Source organism: Megalobrama amblycephala, linkage group LG9 (genome assembly GCF_018812025.1).
Source record: "Megalobrama amblycephala isolate DHTTF-2021 linkage group LG9, ASM1881202v1, whole genome shotgun sequence".
NCBI lineage: Eukaryota > Metazoa > Chordata > Actinopteri > Cypriniformes > Xenocyprididae > Megalobrama > Megalobrama amblycephala.
The window spans coordinates 24,443,972-24,468,098 of NC_063052.1; the positions used below are offsets into that span (position 1 = coordinate 24,443,972).

The 24,127-nt window shown below is 35.4% G+C and overlaps 3 protein-coding genes across 4 annotated transcripts in view; all 3 read left to right on the plus strand.

Annotated features, from left to right (window-relative positions):
- Window positions 1-14,797: 14,797 nt before the first annotated feature.
- npvf (neuropeptide VF precursor) lies at window positions 14,798-16,762 on the plus strand. Its single transcript, XM_048202282.1, has 3 exons — window positions 14,798-14,929; window positions 15,447-15,820; window positions 16,159-16,762. The coding sequence occupies exons 1-3, from the start codon at window positions 14,798-14,800 to the stop codon at window positions 16,241-16,243; spliced, it is 591 nt and encodes a 196-aa protein (XP_048058239.1). The 3' UTR covers window positions 16,244-16,762.
- Window positions 16,763-17,141: 379 nt separating this feature from the next.
- On the plus strand, window positions 17,142-18,790 carry LOC125275401 (cytochrome c iso-1/iso-2-like). Its single transcript, XM_048202283.1, has 2 exons — window positions 17,142-18,053; window positions 18,371-18,790. Exons 1-2 carry the CDS (start codon window positions 17,882-17,884, stop codon window positions 18,520-18,522), a joined length of 324 nt encoding a protein of 107 aa, XP_048058240.1. The 5' UTR covers window positions 17,142-17,881; the 3' UTR covers window positions 18,523-18,790.
- Window positions 18,791-23,473: 4,683 nt separating this feature from the next.
- osbpl3a (oxysterol binding protein-like 3a) overlaps window positions 23,474-24,127 on the plus strand; it is a 28,339-nt gene continuing 27,685 nt past the window's right edge. The window contains exon 1 of one of the 2 annotated variants that reach the window (XM_048202284.1): window positions 23,474-23,908. The gene's annotated coding sequence lies outside the window, so the exon portion shown is untranslated. The remainder of the gene's footprint in view (window positions 23,909-24,127) is intronic. The other variant, XM_048202285.1, reaches the window with a different exon arrangement.

Below are 24,127 nucleotides of genomic sequence, written 5' to 3' on the forward strand. Positions count from 1 at the left end.
AATGCAGTATATATATATATATCTGAGCAGATTACTTACAAATTGATTCCAAATTACATGTAATTACAATAAGTAATTAAATCATAAAAATGAAAAAAAAAAAAAAAAAAAAACTGAAATAAAAACAAAATAAAACTTAAAACACTTGAAACTTAAAAGATTTTTTTTAATTGTTTGCCTACATGTCATGTGACCATTAACCAACATCAGAGAACTTAATTTTATTGTTTATTATTATTATCATTTTATCACTGACCTAACTTATTAAAATCACAGGGTACTTCAAGTAAATATATTAGGTCAAAGAGGTTCACCTGACAAGTTGGCTAATCCCTGCATTGCATGTAAATGTGAAACAAGGTGAATGTGTACATTTTAATGTGTTTGAAAGACAAAACCCTTCCAAAGACAGTAATACATGGTTAAATGACTCACTGTCTCAAATGACTCACATATTTCAAATAATAATTTATGTGTTTGTCAAGAGCTGATTAGATATGCAATGCTGCAACGGTGAGAAAACACTTCTTAAAAGTGAAATTATTTCTGTAAATCCGGTGATCAAATGCTGTGTGGATCTCAGTTTTCAGTGATCGGCAATTCAGTATGCAATTCCACAAACCTGGAAGACCCTCTGAACGTTTATAAGCAGTAGACCTTTTTAGAAAGAAAATTTAAAAGATAAAAAATGAAGTAGGGGGAATCAATGAATTATGAATAATTTACTGCCATTGTGAGAATAATTAATGCACGTGCACTGACATGCATTAATTCTAAGGCACATTTATAAAAGCTACTTAAATGTCCTAATTAAACTTAAAGGCTTAATCCTGGATTAATCTAACCCTTGTCTGTGAAACCATATATATGTATATGTATATATATATCAGTCAAGTAGCACAACTGTTTTCAACATTGATAATAATAAAAAAATATTTCTTGAGCACCAAATCAGCATATTAGAATGCTTTCTGAAGGATCATGTGACACTGAAGAGTGGAGTAACGGCTGCTGAAAAGGTGCTTCCACGCCATGTCACAATTACCTTAATTATGAGATTTAAAGTGGAACTCAGTAAGATTTGCGAAGCTCCCTCTACAGGTTCCTTCAGTGAATCACACTGTCGTAAATACTCCAAGCGCAGCTCTGGACTACAACAACGACTACAACGCTCACCAGCGCAGTAGTTTTGCAAATACAGTACAAGAAATCCCGATGGAGGTGTGTAATTTTCAAAATTGTGTTATAAAGTAATAATATATACATTGTTTTTGAATTACCGTAAAGCATTTTGTCACTCTCGCGTGAACGTGAACATGAGGCGAGATTGTGTCGGGTCGGCGAAGCTCAACTTGCAAGTGCTGTTTTTTTGGCGTAGACATGCCAGAGGGGGTTAGTGCTCGCCTCAAACACACCACTACAAGTCAATTAACCATCATAAGGACTTTATGAAGGTAAAAAAAGTTACTTAGTTCTGCTTTAAGCTTTTAAAAAGCGTTCAGATCTTCTTAGAACTCGTAATTACTACTTGTAAGATGGGAATGTTCTGACTCTGAGAGCTCCTACTTTTACCATGTTACCGCTGTACCACATGACCGCTACAGATTAATTTAGGTGTTGATAGTGTTGATACAGAAAGGTCCCAGCTCAAGGACGTCACATGTTGTCATCATGAAATTAAGGTACTTATTGCATGGTATAAACGAACACAGCTAAAATTCAGTTTTGCCATCAGATGAATAAATGACATTTGAAAATATATTAAAATAAAAAAAAGTTAATTTAAATTGTAGTAATATTTTACCATATTAATGCTTTTACTGTATTTTTGCATAAAGACTTACAAAAACATTTAAAAAATCTTACTGACCCCAAACATTTGAATGGTAGTGTATACAGTATATATATATGTAAAGATCATTTGCTAATTTGCCCATTTTAATGTATAACATAAAATAACCAAAATAATGTGGTAATGCTTATGGCTTACATGCACAGCCACAGGTTCAGAACTTCAGATGAGTAGCTTTGTTATTCCTTAGGAGACTAGGCTTGTCTGATGGGGTTTCCTTCCGCTCGCTGCAGGGGCCACAGCACTGATTAAAGGAGCAATGCAAATCAAACAAACAGCAATCAGAGACGGGAATGCACACACATACACATACACATATGCACTCAAATACATGCATATCCCAAATCAAGTACAGGAATACACACAAAGAAAATATCTGATCAAGTCTAAACTATGAGGGCTGGGTTACATTTACGCAACTCATAAATACACAAGCAGACACATAAACATACTGTGTATACTAAGAAAAACAGATGTTTAAGATGAAAACCTAGATATGGATCAACTTTTTCACCCATGTAAAAAAACCAAAAAACTTTTAGCTATTAAATTTTAAAGTTAACCAACAAGCAATTCGGAAAACAAGATTTAGACATAATCTTTGTCAGCAAGCAAAGCCACACACAAACTCAAAAACACAATCATTGGCATTCTTTCTCCAGAGACCCTGAGAAACCCCAAATCTCTTTGATTTCAACATTTCCCAAGCTTTTCCTATTCCGAATCCGCAGCATTTATCAACATCATCCATTTGGCACTGGCGGCACATCACATTACCCCGGCAACAACAGTAGGCCCTGGTTACCATGACGGCAATGCCAAGCCTCATTTCTCTCATTTGAGCAGCCTAATTTATTTGACAGGGGGAAAATATAAGATACATGTATGCAGATTCACACACTGAGACACACACTGATTCATATACAGCCACTGACAGCATGCACATCTTATTAAATAGCCGACCATGCTGATTTCTTCTTTTCTCTCATCATTGGAAAGTCAGTCACATGAATAGACAGCAATATGCCTGACCACACACATGCAGTCCATTGCTGAGTCTGACATTTTTTGTTATAATATTCTGCTTCTGTTATCCAATTATGGAGTGTCAAAACAGTGTGGATTAATTTTTAATCTTAAATACCCTAATTATGCCAAATTACACAGAACTACATGAAATCCTCACCATCCTGAAATATACACCCAGAATATAACTGTTGAAAAGAGCCAGAACACTTTTCTTGTGCTCGACTTCAAACCAACACCCCCTCCCTTTAATTTTCTGACAAGCCATTTTAGGCTTGTAGAATGTTTAAATTACCCAGAAGGCTTCCCGCTGGCTCATACAATATCCATCCAACATTCGCCGCCTCCCGCGCAGGTACGCACACACAGTCACACGCAATTTGGGGGTGAACGTTTGTGTGCCGATCGTACATTCTCTCACTTCAATTTCACAGTAAGCGGTTTTTGTCATCAATATGGAAATAAAAAATGAATGAAGATGATGAAGATCAAACCGTGGCTCCTGGGCTCCGGTGACTGAGAGCGGCAGCAAAATGAGGCATGACATCACGTGGTGCTCTCCAGCTCATTGCATATCTATACCTCTTCGTTTTGCATCTTGTTCTTCTTTAGTTGACTTTTAATTTTCATTCTTTCTTGCTTCAAAAAGAAAAGGAGGGATTTATTCTCAAATAAAGTTTTTATTGGCAACGAACAAGGGCTGTGTGGCAACTGGGGTCCTTCAGAGGGGCTGCCAAAGAAATGCCTGACAGAATAAGAGCTAATGTGACCATTTCAATTACTCTTCACACACACTGAGAGTCTGGAAGCCATTAGTTTGCAACCCCCTTAGTTTAGGTTTGATGGTTCCCAGGTGAAGGTTTCATTTTGCGATGTCTGCATGCGTCTTGCCGGTGGACTCAATTAGCAATAACTCCGACTGATTTCACTCATAACCCTCCCGCCGATACCTGCCATGTTTCAGAGAGAGAGCTGCCATTTTCGCTCAGATGAGGGTGTATACATACGTTTGCATTCAACGCAGGGAAGGAAATGAGCAGTCACATGTAACCTGGTCTGCGTCAGCTGGTCCTAGTTAAAATGAAACTGTGGGGTTTTGGGCTTCTGACAGCAGTTTTCCCTGTTGCCCACAGTCGCACACACATTGTCATTGTGACAGCGACATTGAGAAATCGCGATTCCTTGTTGTGGTTTGTCTGTTTTCCCAGAAGTCTCCTCTTCTGTAAATGGCTACCCATAAAGCCTGAAAGCGACTGAGGTCTGAAATCACAAAATCAAGAAATAAAACACCAACCTAGATGTGTACGGTAAAGAAAAAACCTTTTTCTTTGTTATTGTGTGTGTTTGTGTGTGGATGTGAATAGAGCGAGAGAGACCAGTGGTCGGTGAAGTGTGAGTGTTTCCACTCTGACAGCTCCAACAGAAGATTTGTTGAAAGGAGGAAAACGAATCCTGCTCTCTTTCATTTGCGTCAGCCTGTCTTTCATCATGTGCTAAGACAGAGAAAACGAGAGGAAGAGAGAGAGAATCAGGCATGATGGAGAAGAGAGACTGATAGAAAATGCCTTAGATGCTCTTTTGTGTCTTTGTGTATATGGCTTTCAGGTACTCAGGACTAACCACAGACATCCTAGAAATGGGAACTTCAGGGAAAAAAATGCTCAGATGTCATGTTACTTCTCATAACGGTGGTATAAAGAAATAGCTCATATAATAGAGTCACAGAAAGAGACCACAGACTAATTGTTTGTGCCAATAAGGTGCATATTTCATGATTTTCAAACGGTAGAGCAGAGCGTTAGCAATGCCAAGGTACTGAAATGCATGCAATTTTGAAATTTTTTTTTACATTGAATGCAATGTATCCACCTTATTCCTACTCTCCATGACGCTTTGCGCGAATTATGGGTGTAACTTCTGTTGAGCTGTAAACGGTCAGTTAAAGGCTCAGTCTATGAACGCAATAATATGTTTTTTTTTAAACTGGGTACAATGAGGTGACATTATTCTTCTCACCCATCAACCAATGAACATTAAAAGGACATTTAAATATGTAAAAGCATCAACAAGGTACTTTCAACAGGCCATGAACAACTATAGTAATATAAACAAATTACTCTACCCAATACTGTACTAAGTTTTCTACAACTATAGGGTATATTACTACAATATACAACAGTTTACTGTAGTAAAAACTAAAGTATACTACAGTATTTATTACAGTTTATCAGTTCACTATAGTTAATACTACAGTATACTGTAGCATTCATTAACAAAGTGTTGTAAATACTATACAGTATACTACAATTTACTATAGGCTAGCTTGGTTCAAAAACACTATAGTATTTACTTTTATTTTTATTTATTTTTTCACCTGGGGGTTAAATATAACTATAGTGATATATATCTGTGTTATGTAATATTGCCTTAATAAAAAAATGTCATGAACTTCAGCATTGTGTGATACTATTTCAAAGTGATTTCTATCATTTTTATAGATAATAAATTGTATTTACCTGTGAAAACAAACCTGGAAAGAGACATGAGGATTTGATGAAAAAACAGAGGTTCTTCGTGCATTCCAGTGAATTATTAATGGGATATATCGTAAATTATATCGGGAGAACAGACCACAAATGTGCAGTATATGTTGTCCTTTTTCATGCTATTACAGTGGAATGCAAAGGGACAAAAGAAAATACGAGGATAGAAAGCAGCGACTGAAAAGAGCTCTTAATTGCCATAGATATTTTTGTTATAACATCACGTCAAAATACCAAGCGTTACGTTATTCTAATGATGTCTGAAAATAAAACATGAAAGAAAAATTGACAGCTCATTCAGTCAAACTGACGGATAAGCTTTATTTATAGGGCAGCCTTATGATTTGAAATGATTTGTTTCAGTCTTTTTAAATGGAAGTTCCCCAAACCGGAAGTGCAACCCATAATTCGAAATGCAGTAGGCTATAGTCAGGAATAAGGTGGATTGCTTGGATAAAATTGTCTGCCATTTGTAAACCTGTAATTTTGAAAGGGGATTATCACTGCTTTTAGCCCTGGTTATGAAACGTATTCACAAAACATTGAATCTTACCACTAAGAGTTCTCCTAAATAGCAGTAGGCTAAAAGTTCTTAGCTAAGAGTTTTCTCTTAAAACCTATTCACAAAGCTGCTGAGACCAACTTTTACTAAGGAATAAAGAGAAGTCTTAAGCTAAGAGTAAGGGCGGGACCGGGGTTGACCTTGTTGGTATGGATGATGTCAACAGTCTCTGTCAGTGATTTAATCATAGAAATATTGTAAATGAGGTATCATGTTGCCATATTCAAATAAAGATTTAAGAGATTGCAGAATTCAAGCAACAAATGATGTTTTATAAACAAAGTTCGGGAGGAGCACATTCAAAGGTCTGTCTAATCAGCTGGAGAGGAGGCATATAAATACACAGCCGACTCACCTCAACAGTTTTCTGCATCCCTCTGCCACCCCGACTCCTCAGGATACGGGGGAGTACTCTGGGTTTGGGCTAAATTCCGGAGCTTGGAGCCTCTTCTCAGGCAGCATGGGATCGGGAAAGGAGCTGGAATTCGAACTCGGGTCACCCGAGCTGTCCACAAGGCTAGTCGATAGGATATTATTTTCAACTTGACCACAATGCTTTATTCTCCATCATTCAATACACTTTTGCCTGTACATGAATGAACCTTTGTTATGTCACCACAGATTAAAATCTGTAAATCAAAATATTTATTGCATTTATTAAGAAAAGGATCGTGAATGAGGTAGGTCTACATGCTGTAGATAAAGAAAGTATTTTGCTCAAGGCCAAATTCAACAGCAGAATCAGTCCTATACTTGAGTGCTTAAAGCTGTACACTCAATTTAGGTTATTTACAGGAGTGACAACATTCTGTAACCAATCTCACACTCATACATTTTCAGGACTCAAAACCGTATTTTTTGCCGAAACTCTGCATTGTGATCGGAATCGTATGTTCTATCACAACATACGGTATGAAGGAGTCACTTCTGCACGTGTGCATCTAGTGTGTGTTTCAGATTTCCATGTGTGGTTTCAGTATCTTGCAGAGAAAAAGAAATGAGCTGTATGACATCTGGAGGTTTTAGATCACTGTCTTCCATCAAAGCTGCTCCAATCAGTTTTGTGGTCTCAAATGCCTGAGATTCTTACGTGTAAATAGGCCTATTTTGCAGTTGTCAGTCCCAAACAATTCCAATCTGAAATGTTGATTCAGAATTTCAGTAGCTATGACAGTTTTGTTCATTTATATTGAAGGGTTCATCGGACTAAAGCCCAAAGCATAGTTCACTTTTTACGCATACACGAGGGTCAGCGTACAGTGCATGCTAGATGTGTTATTGTGTGTGGATGTGAATAGAGCGAGAGAGACCAGTGGTTGGTGAAGTCTGAGTGTTTCCGCTCTGACAGCTCCAACTGAAGATTTGTTGAAAGGAGGAAAACGAATCCTGCTCTCCCAAAGTATAGTTCACTTTTTACGCATACGCGAGGGTCAGCGTACATTGCGTATGAGGCGAATTTCATCATCAGAAGAGTACGTGCGTACTGAACGCCTGCATAGACGAGAGATTGTTTGAAAAGGTTTGAGAGTACCCTCATGTGTACTGCAGCTCTAGAATGAAAGAATGCAAAGATATTTATATAGGTTGTAACTCGTGACAAGAGATTGCTCAAAACTGAGCATGCGTGGAACACCTGTGTACGCGTACGAGTCAAATGAAGTATACATTCCAAGGCTGTGCATTCGACTGTGCATGTACACTAGTGTACGCTTAAAAAAACAAAGGCTTTATACAAACTGGTTCGAAATCTGTCAGTCTTATTGAACGATATAATAAAAGAACCGATTCATAAGAGTCATTTGTTCATGAATCGGAATTGTGCAGGAAACCACTGAATTTAGTTTTTACTTATTCAAATGTACTTATTACTTATTTTTTTTACGTGTTATTTATTTATTCCTTTACTTATTAGCATTTATTAAAACAGGTTGCAATAAATGTTATTAACCTCTTGCACGTCCTGATATTGACGAGTTAAATGCGTTCCTGGGTCAACATATTTTGTTGATCCTGGAACAACATTCTAGTCTGAAAATTTAGTCTTAACCCTATTCCTACCCCTAAACCTAACCCTACCCATAAGTTATCCCAAAAATCAGAGGATAATGATAGATGAATAACACTGATGTAGAAGCACCAATGCATGATTTTAAGCCTAAACTTGACATAATCTGTAAACTTGTCCCTCAAATCTGATTGGTTGATTTGAATGTTGTTCCAGGATCGACAAAAAAATGTTGACCCAGGAACATGTTGAACTCAGCAATATCAGGTTATGCTAACCTTCTTAGATATGCAAATAAGAAAACTAACTAAGGTTGTACAAATATAGCTTCATTTTTAAACATTAAAACCTGATATATGGATTAAGTACATGAGACATGAACAAGACAATCCAGAATTATGTTTTAATAATAATCATATTGTAAGTATGCCAGTTCCATAGGATTTCTGTGTCCGAAGTCTGTTTCTTTTTGTCTGTCTTTATGCCTGCCTCATTCCCTGCATCTGTCTTTCTCTTTGTTTCTTTCTCTCTCTCATCCTGTCTGCCTCTCTTGTCCTCTCTCAGAGACCAATCATTGTGACCTCATTCTTTGCACAATGACATCAGTGTTCAAAATGACCAATTAGTAGAAAGCGTGAGAATTCTAACGAGTCTGTTGGGAAAATTGTGTGTGTGTGCTTGTGTGATGACCATGTAGGTAAAGAAATAGCACATTATTAATGAATGCCCTCCTACAGCTGGTACCTGAATGTAAATCTGCGAGTCTTTGGTGTCTTGCTTGTTTGATTTGTTATGAGATACAGTCAACACTAAAGTGAAGCAGTCAAAGACGGTAAATCGAAAATGTGTGTGTGTGTGTGTTCCAGCTGATTTAATCTTGGCTTTCCTTGATACCATCTACTGTTTCAGCCTGTAGACCCAACATATCATCAGTCATACCTGTCAGCAACTAAATCCCTCCCGCTCTTTCTCTCTCTTTCACTCTCTCTATCTGTCTCTCGCTTATTTCTCTCCTTCCCACTTAATGCACACATACACACTCACATGACTTCTTAGTCCCTAGTGTGTTGTTATGTGATTCTCCTGCACAATAAATGTTCTGTATACATGTTCTTTTGTGTGTTCTCTCTTATTTGCTTCTTTTGAGCAAGTGTAAATGAATGGCATGGCTACAACAGTTCTGTTTTTGGATGTGCATTTTCCTCCCTGGATTTCAGTGGATTTTGATGACTTACTCTGAAAGAAAGAACATTTAGAGTTTTGAAACCAACTCAGGAGGAAAACATAAGAGAAAATAAGCTTTTATTAATATTTTGGAAGCTGAGGTGAAGCAAAAATAACTTTTGCTACTAACACTTACATTACAGCCTATTACAAATAAACATTTAGTAACAGTTTACAACAAGGTTTGATTCCTTAACAATCTTAGGCATTTATTATCAGGTTAATGTTTATTTATAAATATTGTTATTTGTTAATTCTTGTTTGTTCCTAATGTTAATTTATACAACTAGAAAATGTATCAGTAGCCATATGTAGAAATTAACATTAACCAATATTTAAATATTAAATATTTAATATTAACCAATTATTAAAAGCTGTAAAATATTGTTCATAATTAATTTAGCTATTACCCTAATTAATGTTAGAACTTATTATACGTTTAACATTTCATTCATAACCACATTATTCCTTTATGCCAACAGTTTCTCTCATTTGTTTTATGCTGCAAGTAATCTGGTTATGATTAATGGTGATAATGCATGCATATAGACCATTCATCTTTCTTTTACAAGATCTATCTGCTAAACTTTCATCTGTTTGTCAGCTCCAGATGTTCTAAATTGCCAGGATGATTGACAGTCTGATCATCTATAGTGTAGTTAAATGTTCGTGGCAATAACATTTAGTATTTTGTAGAATGAGAAACAGCTTTCGGATAAACACCAACTAAATGACAGGAAAAAAAAAACATTGCAGTATAATTTACCAGTTGTGCACAACAAGACTTATCCAGACATTTCATGGTTTGCATCTCTTATATACATGTATTGGTTACTTTTGGCGAAATATTCAACTCATCCATAAAATTACAATCAAGCGAGAGGTTCTTTCACTGATTTTTATTTGTCTGAGCCCCTTTAAAATGTCAGTCGGCATTAGAGATTTTTGTCTCAGCTGTTTTTTATTTAGATCCTTTTTCTCACTCAGTCCAATTATTTTCAACACAGTAGCAGAGTGATTTTCATTCAAGCATTTGGCAGGTGCCAACAGTTGAGATTGTGCTTTTCAACACCTTGATATTATCAACACCACAGTGGGAAAATGCCATAGACAGTTGACTGCACAGTCCAAGCAAACACATACTTACAGGGATCCATGAGATTTGATTTAAAGGTCTGGTCTAGGTAGTAAGCTTGTAGGGTTGGCGATGGAAAGTCTGTCAAGAACAAAATGCAAAAACAACAGTGGAGAATCAGTGTTTGAGATTTAGGAGATCAAAGAATTAGAGACTTGAGTGAGGACGTATCTCTAAAATTATGTGTGTGTGGTAGAAAGAATGGGAAAGAGGATTTAGTTAGTTTTTCCTTACCTCGTCTAAACGCACAGCATTCAAATATTTAAAACAAATAAAACAGGTAAACATACACTCAAAAAAAAAAAGTGCTACATAGCTATTAATTTGGCTCTTAATTTGGCTCTTAATTAGGAGAACCACTTTAAGTGCTGTATAGTACCAAATCTTGGTGCTTCAGTGGTTCTTCAGCGGTTCTTTGGGATGACCGAGGTGCTATATAACACCACTGCCCGTTAAGCCCCTTTAAAATTTCTTTACGAGCCAAAAAAAACACTGTTGGTGCTGTTTAGCACCATTTTTGTTGAAGAAATAAAATGCGATATGACACCTCTTATGGGTTCTACACTGTAAAGAGTAATACGCTCTATCTACTCAATAAAATTGTGGCAACAGATTACAAGCAATATTATTAATTAAATTCAACATATAAGAATTGAGTTAGAATCAATCAAATTAATTCTTTAAAAGTGAGCAAGTAAAATTAGCAAACACCACTACAAAAACCACAAACTGACATAAAAAGCAAAGAGTCAAGCTGCACAACTAACTGAAACACTGATCACCATAATGGTGACCAAACATTTTCAATAAAATCAAAATCAACATCTAAACCTCTGTTACTTCATGTGTTTCTCTTTCCTTCAGTGATTCTGCTTGTTATCATCAGGTGTCTTCAATGTTGGCAATAAAAAATAAAGAGTTCTTAATTAACCTTTGACGTCTATTTTTGTTTATATTTTACTTAAATTTTACTTATTTTAAATGGTTGACATTTAAGAAATTAATTTGATTAATTCTAACTCAGATCTATTTGTTGAATTTAATTAATTTTGCTTGTAATCCGTTGCCAAAATTTTATGGAGTAGATATAGCATATTACTTTTAACAGTGTACATAGTACCAAAAGTGGTTCCCCTATGATTATGAGATAAGAACCACTTTTAGTGCTATATAGCACTTTTTTCAGAGTGAATATTTTTAAAATTAATTAATAAATAATAATTATTATACATCTATTTAAATAATTAAATACAACCCTATATTAACATTTTAATCAAATATTAACAAACATTACTATATAAATATAAATTATTATTTTTTTTTATATAACAATTTTAGTAAAATTCTATATTAAAATTGTTTAGAAATATAAAAATATATATTAGATGGTTGTTAATCATTTAGGATGTGATGTGTTTCGCAACTTCTCTTACATGTGCTCTGTTTGTCATCAGTCAGCCTGAGTTTTAACTACAGCTCAAGTTCATGGATAGTTTGCGTCTCCATTGTCAAGTGTCTCTCACAGTCTGTCTCTCACTGTTTTTATACAGTCTGCTGGAAATGGCAGCATGTGTATGGGGTGCACGTCTGGATTTGTTGCTTATTCTCAGCCATGTGTTTGTCTGACAAACTGCACTTTAATCAAGTAGCTAAGCCTTGAATGACCCTGCATTATCCCTTCTACTTTCCTCACAGTCTTTTAATCATATCTTCCCTGAAACATTTCTTTTTAGGCCTACCATTACAAATTCAAAAACACTATAAGATTAACTGCATACAAAAAGAAATGTGCCATGAAAGTGAACCACATATAAAATAAAATAGTTATCTGTATATCTAGACTATTATAATATTATTGTGTGTGTGTGTGTGTGTGTGTGTGTTTCAGTTTGTATGTACCGTATTGCATTAAATATTGTGAGCCGTGTAGCTATAGGAGGCGAATGTCGATGACAGTATATTCATGTCCAGTTTTAACAGCGGGGGTTGCTCAGGTTGTCCCTTTCAGGCAAAGCTTAGGGGTCATAGTTCAGTTTCGTAGAAAGGTTAAAGGTCATCCTCCCACACTGACTGCACTTTTCGCCGGCCGTCATGCCAGGCCTCGACCCCATCACTACCATCAACTACATCTTAGGAATCTGCAGAGAGAGGAGACTAGAGATCAAAGTTCAAGACCCCATGTAGGCGGAGTCACACTATTGCTACTCTCTCACTCTCTTTTATGCGTCTCGTCCACTCGGTTTTTATGTTCCTTATGTCCCTTGCACTCCTGGATGATTGCAGAGGCCTGAAGTTCAAAGCAACAGATACAAATGTCAGATAAAGCAATCACATATAGCATGTGCATAAACAGCAGCATGCTAAAACACACATGTGAACACACCCGTCCTCTGTCATTAGGGGCCATTTTCTAGGCTTCCTGATCCTTCATCAGTGCCTTCAGCTTCATTCCTGATTGGCAGAAACATGCTGACCTCGGCAGACATCTGATTGGACGACCTTAAGGTCTTGTGGTAGGGATCTACACCCCTTGTCTAAGTGTATAGGGTGGTTGTTTGTTCAGGTCTTTGATCGGCTGGAGCTAACAGGATGGGGAAAAATACAATGGGACTGGTTAGCTGAAGTCTGAATAATAAACTGTAAGCACAGACATTTTGGTCTACATCCTCCCTCTAACCATCTAAATAAAACAACCACATTACTATTTTAAAATCACTAGTGACAACTTCCATTTCATGCTGACTTTATTAGCTGATGAATGGCACATTGAGGTGAAAACAAAGCCACTGAATGCATTGCAGAAATGTTTGTAGTAATTTGAGAGTTATGAATGAATAAAGCTTAGGCCTACTTCCTGAAAACAGGATTTTCCTGTTTTCTGATTTTAGAAACAGGCATGACAAATAATATTAATTTGCAATCGTTTCAGACTTTTTACCCTTTAAAATTGAACTAACTTATTCATGTATATATAATATTAGGTAGAATTAATTATAAAGCTTGTAATGTAACAAGTTTTGTCTTAATCATTCATGTTATAATGTTGCACTGCCCCCTGCTGGGTAAGGTATGTAGTGACCTCCCTAGAAAGCTGTTTAATCGATGTATATCATAAAGCGTATAATTAATGACAGTTCAGTTTAAAATTACAGTTTTAAATTAAATTTAACATCCAAACCACTTGATAATGTTTGTAATATATATATGTATATCCCTATAGCAATGTGAAGCAACTGCTACCAATAAAAGGGTTATTTACGGTTCCAAGTTATCACAAAATACCTAATTTATAGTACTTTATATTGCTAAACATTAGGCTAAATGACGCATTATTTGAGTGTTACATTCTCGCATAGCAGCATGCTATAATGTAGGCTAACATTCAAATAATGCGTCATTTAGCTTACTGTTTATCTTACTGTTTTACCTACAAAATTATGTGCTATGCGCATTTGTAACTAATTATAGCCTGCGATCATTAATGTGCAGCTTGAGACATACATAAAGAGACATATTTTTACATTTACATATAAGACAGTGGAGCATTATCTTTCAGCTACATGCTGATTACTAACTAACTAATAAACTAGTTTACACTAAATGACTTTTCCAAATAGTACTGGTTACAGAATTGATATGGCATCACACCCCACTGCTATTTATGTCATCTGCATATCAGTGATGGTAATTAGTAAATATTTTTTGATGGAATAAATACCGAACCATTCATGAGAGCTGCTCTGTGGCCTACAACACCTCATCCAGATATTTACAGCATGTCAACGTCTTATTCAAGCTCATGTGTCATGCATCTTTTACCAGACCATTCTTACTCACTCCATTCTGAATGTGGTGGTAATTGAGGTCTAGGTGAACTGAATAATGAATTGATTTGAACTGTTGAGATATGCAATGCTTCTCCGGCTAATTTGGAGCAAACCCTATGGGTTTTATTGGACATTTGAATGCACATTACTTACTGGTCAGGTGGGGTGCACATTTCCAGGAGATTTTTTACACACTCGTTTGACCTTTCCTTGCTTCTCCTCTGTTTATAAGCCCACAACAAGGAAGAAAATCTGTTAGTTAACCATCTAATAATTTCAGTAATGCACCAATTTTTCAAGACCAGCCACGACATTAAGGGTTTAATTATCAAATTATAGTGATTTGGAACAGGAAGTCCACTTTAAAAAAAAAATTCTCTTCATCTTATGAAACCTAAGGCACCTTTGCAAGGACTTCTGCTCCTTTTTCATTTAGACCTCTCACCTGTTGCTATGAAACACTCAAGAAGGTCATTAGGGAATGAATGAATGAAGGTGCGTGCTTATTAATTATGCAATGCTGAGTACATTATAAGGAATGTCTTTGTGAGTATGTTTATTTGCACATGGCCAAATGTATAAAAACCCTGTAATGCGCGTGGACTTCAGTGAACGATTGTAAGATGTCCTACTTCACTCTTCTCTTTTTAGCCCTCGGCATTCTGAGCAGCTTCATGAGTGAGGTTTCTGCTCTCAGATTGCCACTTCCAGGAGAGAATGATCCTAATAGGTTTACATGGGGACAGTTTCCAGAGGTAAGTGCTTTATATTTTCTTTTTTTCTAATAGGAGTTTACTTAAAATTTTTAGTTTGGAACATACCATATATGACAAATTGTGGATATAGAGCAAATACAGTGTCAAAATAGTTTGCCTGAAATATATTAATTTATAATACATCACTTTTATTTTAATTATTATCATTAATAGTATGCCTTTTTATCTGTCTTCATATCTATTATTGAATAAACCTGATTACAATAAGAAACATTTTTAAGGGTCAGGGCAGGCAGAAATATTTCCTCACATTTTCACTTGTTAGTGTAAAAAATGTGAAATGTGAATAACTGTAGAACCAGCTATTGTAAGCACCCTCTGAACCTCTGCTTTGATTTTTAAATTGGATTTTATAAAGGCAAATAAAATCATAATAATGCACCCAGCTTGTTAGTTTGAAATTGACATTAGACTGTGTATCAGTACACTTTTAGTCCATTGATAACTGAATCTGCTGATTTTAACCATTTCCTCTTCTACATTTTTGTTGTCAAAGAATGCTCAGGAGATTCCCCGGAGTCTGGAGATAGAAGACTTCACTCTTAACGTAGCCCCAACCAGCAGTCGTGTGAGCTCTCCCACCATCCTGCGACTTCAACCCATAATGGCAAAACCATCACACCTCCATGCCAACCTCCCCCTTCGCTTTGGACGGGATGCGCAGGCGAGCACAGGTGACCGTGCTCCCAAGTCCACCATCAACCTCCCTCAGCGTTTCGGCCGGTCCTGCACCATGTGTGTGCGATCAGGGACTGGACCCTCAGCCACCCTCCCGCAAAGGTTTGGGAGGAGGAACATATTTGCTTTAGACCCTTTTCGCGCCTTGACTCTGTACACACGCACACCTGAATCACCATTTCCAAAAGAAAGGTAGTTTAATATTTCTGGAAATATTAAACAACACCCACCAAAGGTGTAATGGGTGTCGTTTTATATATATATATATATATATATATATATATATATATATATATCAAATTAAAGTATATATATATATATATATATATATATAAGTAACTTTATATATATATAAGTAACTTTATATATATATATATAAGTAACTTTACTTTACTTTAATTTGATATGGACAGAATTTTTACATATTTTATTTAATGGTAATTTCTTTCTCTACTACTTGGCTAAATATTTTCAAAAATATTAGTAGTTCCCTGTATAACACAAATTGCTTTATTTTATTTCTCTCGCAGGACTCAACTCCACGACTACATGTTTGAAACAATAGAAGACTCAGAAGAAAGTGTAAAGAACACAGATTACACAGCTTTAGACTAATGAAGCCTATAAAAACAACAGCGGGTTATGAGAGATGTTTTGTTTGCCAGTTTTATGAATTTCCTATTCTTTTTATGTATTTACATCTGTACATGCCTGCTTGTAAATTGTTTGAGTAAAGCAAATTATAAGTAACACTATAGTTGTGAGAGTGCTTTATTCATATTATTATAAAAAATAAAAATACATAAAAATATTCAAACATATTGAAACAATCCAACACCCATAAATGCATCAATGTTTCTTTTATTTCTGCAAAAAAAGACACTCAGCTTTCACCTGCAAATGCCCTCAGAGTACAATGTTTAATGAGACTGCGGTGTTATTAAAAGACTCATTAATTAACTGGAATGTTTCATGTTGATCCTCCACAGGTTGCAGAGGAACAGTGCAACATTGCATTTGCCAAGTTATTTGCTAAACACACACACCTCTAACCAGGAATAATGATATAAAATAACTTTCCTCTATAGGGGTATATATGTCATCCCTTTCTGCCTATGAGATTTAAATTAAGTTTTTAACCAAGGGGGGCCCAACCGTTCCCCTGGACAGTGATTTCAACCTGCAGGGAACAAATTACGTGACAGAGAGCTGGTGTTTGCAAACATCAAAATCATTCCTTGCTCTAAGGTTTTTGTTGTTATTGTTTTTTGACCTCCAGGACTCTTCTGTGACATAGATATCCTTCACCAGTTTCACAAAACCTCATGAGATGATTGATGATTAGAGAACTAATAGGAAACTTTACACAGCATACATGCAGCTGTTGTGCTCCAATGTATAACAATCTGAATGAAATATACAATGAAATGCATTATTTCCAAAAGCTTCCAACTGCATCAGTGAATTTCAACACTGATTCAAAAACTAAATAGAAAAAAGAGCACAATTTTCCTCACAACAAACAGCAAACAGATGACAAACAAATACATATCTTTTGGTATAAGAAGATTTTGGGTAATATGTTCAGGTATATTTACTAAATGTAATCTATATGTACCAAAAGTGCATCTAAAAATTATGAAATAGGATATTCAGATCCACCATGGTCAGATAGAAAAGTGATTTGAGGATTTTATTTGTGTGGGGGTCATTTACAAGGTTAAGCCTACTGAAAACTGACTACTGTACTTAATAAAAACTGAGAACTGAAAACTGGTGTAAGGTTACAAGCCAGCTATCCATGGCATGCAACTTAAACGAGTTACACGTTTGATGATTCTAACATAAGTATTCATAGCGCAGAAGAGGTAAGTGCTCGAGCTCAGTCATTCAAAACACTCGAATAAATAGAGATTAATATGAAACTAATTTCGTTACGGTGTTATAGGCTAAGCTGTATAACCTAGCCTACCCTAAATTGTAAATTTTAAGATATAGGCCTAGGCTACGTTCCTTATACAAAGCGAAGTTAATCCGCGTTGTTTTATTCAGTATCGATGTTCATGGATCACGTATCCCGCGTTCATTTGAGAGAGAAGCATTTTTCCTGACGGGTTTTACTCCAGTGAATATTCATTTTTGAAAATCAATTTCTGTATAATCACATAGCCTACCTGCATCGTATACTGTTGTCCAATAAAATATCCTATCTTTTTGTCAGATCAATCTGTTGTGAGCATTTATGACATTAAAATGGGAGAAGACATAGCAAAAGGAAAGAAGATCTTCGTTCAGAAATGCTCTCATTGTCACACTGTTGAGGCTGGTGGCAAGCACAAAGTTGGCCCAAACCTATATGGCTTCTTTGGTCGCCTGACTGGCAAAGCACCTGGCTACTTCTACACACAGGACAACATGGAGAAAGGTGAGTGTGGGCAAAACAAACAAACAAAAAACAACCAAGGAAACAATGTGACTGAGAAATTACAAGCTATTTTACTTTCACTGCATGTGAACATTCTTTAAAATTCTTTACATTTATATCAAACTATTTCTGTCACTGATCTTGACAAACAGGTATAATTGCAGAGTGCAATGCTTTCAGTTTAAACTTGGATACATTTGTGACCACATTAACCTTACTGTGTATTAATTAACCATGTTCATTCTGCTTTAATTCACTTCACACTAATGAAATTAAATAAAAACAAGAAAGGTTTTAGCACTGCTTGGTTTATTTAGGTATTGTTTGGGAGGAAGACACACTTATGGAGTACTTAGAGAATCCTAAGAGGTACATTCCAGGGTCCATGATGATTTTTGCTGGGATCCGTAAGAAGAAGGAAAGAGTTGATCTGATAACATATTTGAAGAATTTCACAACATCCACTTAAAACATGCTTTCTGTAACACATTTTGCTAACATACATTATTTATATTTTATTAATAACAAATAATTCACACAAATTAATTTTAATAATGCAATATTACTGATTAACTACTGGAATTAATTCTCCAATCCACCACCAGAGTTCACTATTTCCTCAGTAGTAGCAAAGAGTATAGAACCCAAGAGGCGACACTTTGATACTTTTTGGGTAACATCCACTAGAAGGCGCTCCGGTAGCGCGGCCGCCATTATGGGGTGAAAATACTAACTGGACCATAGAATCCTTCACATCTTATCGGCGAATTTCACTGCCAAATCAGAAGCGCAATAGAACTTTTTTTTTTTTTTTTTTTTTTTTAATTAAGTCACCAGTAAATTGTATAGCTCCTACAGTAAATGTTGTATTGTCTTTATATGTTTTATTTTAACAGTTGTGGAATCCAACCATTCAACCATCTGAGGTAATGTAGTTAGCCTACTTTATTGAGTATTTCCATTTTATGCAACTTTACACATTTATTAATTTATAAATTTAAGATCATCATGTTTGCAGCGAACAATATCAGACCTAGGGGAGTAATAATAATAGTATCTAGTTCTGAATTAGGCTAGGCCTATATTGTACGTTTTAATGGATCACGCTACAAACATCTTAATACATGATGCATTGCTGTGTCCGTTATCACATAATTCCCACTTTTGGACACTTTTGCTTTAACGGACATTAGACAACACTGCAAAAATCAAGCTGTTATATTCATAGCTATTTATTGTCCAACATTCCCAATTTTTCTGATGCATGTCCTTAATTTAATTTCATATGTTGGTATTAATTCAGTGTTTATAATGCTAATACTTGAACTGTTAAAAGGATTTGAGGATCACTAGCGATTTTATTCTGTGTTGTCATCATTCAGGTTGGATTTCAGCTTTTATGTACTTTTTTTTTTTTTTAACAAAGCAGCTAATATTGCCATAGAAACTAGTGGGCTGACGAGTCGCTTTCACCACAAAATGGCGGAAACGCAGGGCTGCTGCTGGGCGCCGGTGTTTCAATGGAACGTTCTATTGAGTGTCGCTTCTTGTTAGTGTATATTCTTTGGTGGGTACCCTGTGGGTAGTAACTGATTACTAACATAATCAGATTCCAAAAATTGATTAGAATATATAACGTTTAAAAATACTCGTAATCAGACTACAGTTACTTTTTTGTTGATTACATGATTAGCATAGGCTACATGTTATTCACACAATGGCAGTAAATCATTAATAATTTATTGCTTCTCCCTGATTCTTCTTTTTCATGATTTAAAATTTCCTAAAAGCATATAATTTAGGCTATATGCATTCAGGAAGTCTTCTAGTTTTGTGAAACTGCGCACACAAAATTGTACACACACCAGCCAGTCAGGTGGCTATACGTAATTACATGGAAAATTGAGAGGCCATGAAGCATTTGATACCAGGATTTACAGAAATCATTTCACATTTAAGGAGTAGTTTCGTAACATTGCATATCTAATCAACTCCTGATGAATTATCACTCAGTGCGTCATTTAACAATGTTTTGCTGTCTTTGGAATGTTTCTTCTCTCAAACACATTTTTATTATTATTTTTTTTTATTTTAAAAGGATTTATTTTAATTTAATTTTTTTATGACGTAATGTAATGTTTAAAGCACTTCATGTTGTTGATGACCAAGAATGGAATATATTTTATTTCTCTTTGTATTTTGTGAATGAGTTAGGTAAAAAATATTCTAAAAGTAATCAAAAAGTAGGCCGATTATATTACCTAAAATGTGTAATGTAATGGATTACGTTATTTTTGTCATGTGGAATCAGTAATGGACTACAATTTGTAAGTAATCTCTCCAGCACTGCTAGTCACATGTTCAGATTATGTAAATTGATGATGAATGAGAACTGTCATGCTCCCATTTTTGGACTTTTCATTGAAAGCTTTGTAAAACTTCAAGTTTACAACCTGAGTTTTTGATGTTTTTGCAATCTGATAAAATGCCACATATTTGCCTATGTAAAGTAGCCTACTATCACTATGTTGCTGTTGTGTTGTATGTGTTTAGCATTATACGTTTGAAAATTTAACTTGTATTTTAGGCCTTTTTAGAGTCAAAAACTGGTGCCTGATAGGTAGAATAGGGCAGAGTGAAGGAAGATGTTTATGCTCATAATCTACAGTCAGTTTAATCATAAATAAATCATAATCAGTTTAACATGAAGCAGTCATTTACAAGGTTAAGTTAAAGACAATATAAACACTATAGTGCACTTATTTGTATTCCTTTGTTTTCATGTGTCAATCACTTAATAAAAACATAAATCATAAAGATCTTTTAATCTCTTTTCACAGTTGCCAAAATAATATTTTAATTCTCTTGAGATAAATAAAGCTGTAAGACCCATTCTGAGAAGTCTGTCATTAATTATTTGTCTTATTAAGTCTACTTCTGTTTCCAATTGTCTAAACTTCTACAATGGCACATGACTAATATCATTAGTACAGACAATTATAGTCAAGATAAATATGGCAAATAAGAAATGTTATACCAGAGAAAGTATCTATTGTGTCATATTTTCTGTATGCTGTACGTGTTGCTCACTGTCATGGGAAATTTCAGTGCTCATAGACTTTTGCCAGAGCTGATACATGATGTCACTCACACTTCACTGCACTTTGGTGCGTGTGAATGTGTTGAAGTGTTTCTCTTCTAAAATATACCTTAGTCAGGTTCAGTGCCCTTAAGAAAAATAAGTTTACTTAAATATGCTATTGGTATACTTCTTTTAAACTAAAAATAAGAAAGTATGTATACTCTTACTTGTCAGAAATAGACTTGCACTGAAGTATACTTCACTTTACTGACAGAAAGCTCTAAGTATATTTAGACTACATATATTTAGACTCTCTATCTACACTCAATGCTTTGAAGTATTCTAAGTATACTTGGCTTGTAGTTGTGTTTAATCTTTTGATTGAGTAGCCTATTAAATACTTTTTTCACATAGTTTTATAAGCGTACATTGTTTGAAAATATTGATTTATATAGAAAACAAATGTTCCTTATTCTGAGTATCTTAAATTTTGTGTAGGCAAGTCCACTTGTAGTGTACATAGAAATGTACTTCAAATTCACTGACTGAATTTTCCAGCTATCCACGTTTTCACTATCCATGTTTGCTATTACGCATCCATCTTCTGATACAGAATCTCAGATCAAAACACAGGTGAAGAAGAAGCAGAAATAATTGATAGAAGATTGCTTACGTTAATGAAAAACAAAGCGATCATCAAACATTAAACAGCATACAAATCAAAACTGCCTATGTTAAAGCATGAAATGTTGAACCCATGAAGAGGAAACGACTGAAGCTTTGGAGGTGTTGATGGACTCTAACTACTCAATCTGTGTTTTGATCATCTTTCTGAATCTGTCCAGATGTAGTCTTTGACAAAAATGTGATTATATATTTTTTTATATGAATCTTACCCACATTTAAGTGTTGATAAAAAAGGATGCATTAAGCTAGAATAAAATGTTTTTAAAATGGAAAGAGTTAAAGTACAGTTAAAGGTATACTTCAAGCATAAAACTTAATACCTAAATAGGAACATAATAGTATACTTAAAGTGCAAAAGTAATATGTAAATAGTAAACTATAAGTATGATGTTGCAATTGTTGCACACTGCAGTAAGCTAGATCGATTTTAGAATATCATATTAAATGCTGGATGGCTTGTGTTGATAATTCATTTTAATTCATGTTAAAATGTGTGATGGAGAAAATTCTGTATTACTGTTACTAAAAATAAAGCTGCATCTGATTATGTTATGTTAGCTACTTGACAAAATAGTGTTTTTCTCTGATGCATGGTAAAGCATGGTACTCGCAAAAAAATCAAGAAAATTAGATTTATTTTACATGTTGAGCTATATAACAATAATTTGTTTTCTGTCTATAAATATATCAAAACAGTTGTTCCCTTGTCTATTAAAATATGTAATATATTAAAGCGTCTTTGGTGTTTCCATGGTTTCTACAAAATAAAACTGGAAACCGAGGGTAACGCGGGTATGACGCAATTGACAGGCGACTCCTCACACGTCCTGGAGCCTGGGTTAAAATTGCAATTTTCTCACGATTTACAAATAGTTGGGAGCATTTGGGATAATGTAAGTACTCAAGTGAACAAAATATATAACACTGGCCTAGTGGTTTTTGGATATTTTACTTCAAAATTCTTACATATTGCACCTTTAATACTTATAAGTTCACTTGTAGTACAGATGCAGTACAAATGAGAAACGTAGTTGTGAACTAGTTGTGCACTTAAAGTTTACTACTGTAGTACACTTAAACTTATACTTTTATATAGCTTTTATAATTTAGTCCCAAGCAGTATTGAAATAGTACACTTACAAGTTTACTACAAGTACATCGATATTAGTACTTCATGAAGTATACTTAAAAATATACTTTAACATTACTTTTGCTAAGTATACTTCATAAAATTAACTTGAAGAATACTTCTTAATGTTGGTGTGGTGAATTCCACTGTAGGGAGGATTCCTATCTAGCGTAGATGGGTGTTGGCAATGAACTAAAACCTATGTTGTTAAGGCAACCCTGGGATGACATGCAAAGGAGCAGATTTGTCTAGCTATATGAATTAATCATAGCACCATGCTGATGTGCAGTGAATGGAAGATGGATTCCCTCTTATATTCATTATAACTTAAGTTGCACTCACAAAATAGATATCAGGTGGTTATTCTCCAGGTTAGCTGATAGATAGACAGACAGACAGACAGTTCATGGTTCAATAGGCTACATTTGACTGAACAATAGAACGAAAGACTGGCAGGCACATAGACAGTCAGCTTGTCAGCTTACCTGGGCGTATACCTGAATTACGTAATGGTCTCTGTTGCGTTTTAAAATGCCGTCTCTCGATAGGGCGACATGACACTCTTCGGTGGATTTTCATTTGCTTCCTAAATGTCAATCACAATGATGGCCCACCCCCTTATGCTCGCCTCACCGCGGAACTCAAAACACAGCTCGAGGTTCAAACCTGAGCTGGAAACAGTAAACTTAAAACTTGCGGTTGCCGTCGCTTCCACCTTCCCCTTCACTCTCGGATTACAGCGGTGCGTCACGGACATTTTGCTCGCGATAATCTTCTCAGAAGCGAAGTTACCTAAGATCTGACTTCGGCAGGTAGAAGAACAGGGATGGTGAACCTGGTGACAGTCACTTGGTCCAAAGTATAAATGTGCTGATAAGGCGTTTTTAAAAGTGGACCGTCGGTGACACGACGACAGAGCCGCCGCGCCACGCTGTCACTCTGAACCTGGCAACTGTGGTAGGCACGAAGTTTGTGTTCATTTTACACAGGGAGACATTTGTATATATATTTGAATGATAAAATAAGTCCTAGCTTGTTGTAAGAGAAGTATTGTAATTGATTCATAGACACTTTTAACGTATGTGAAACATCTGTTTTGAATACATCCAATATATGAATAGGCAATTGAAGTGTGTTTTATTAATTTCTCAACCTCGATCACCAATCAATGTTTGT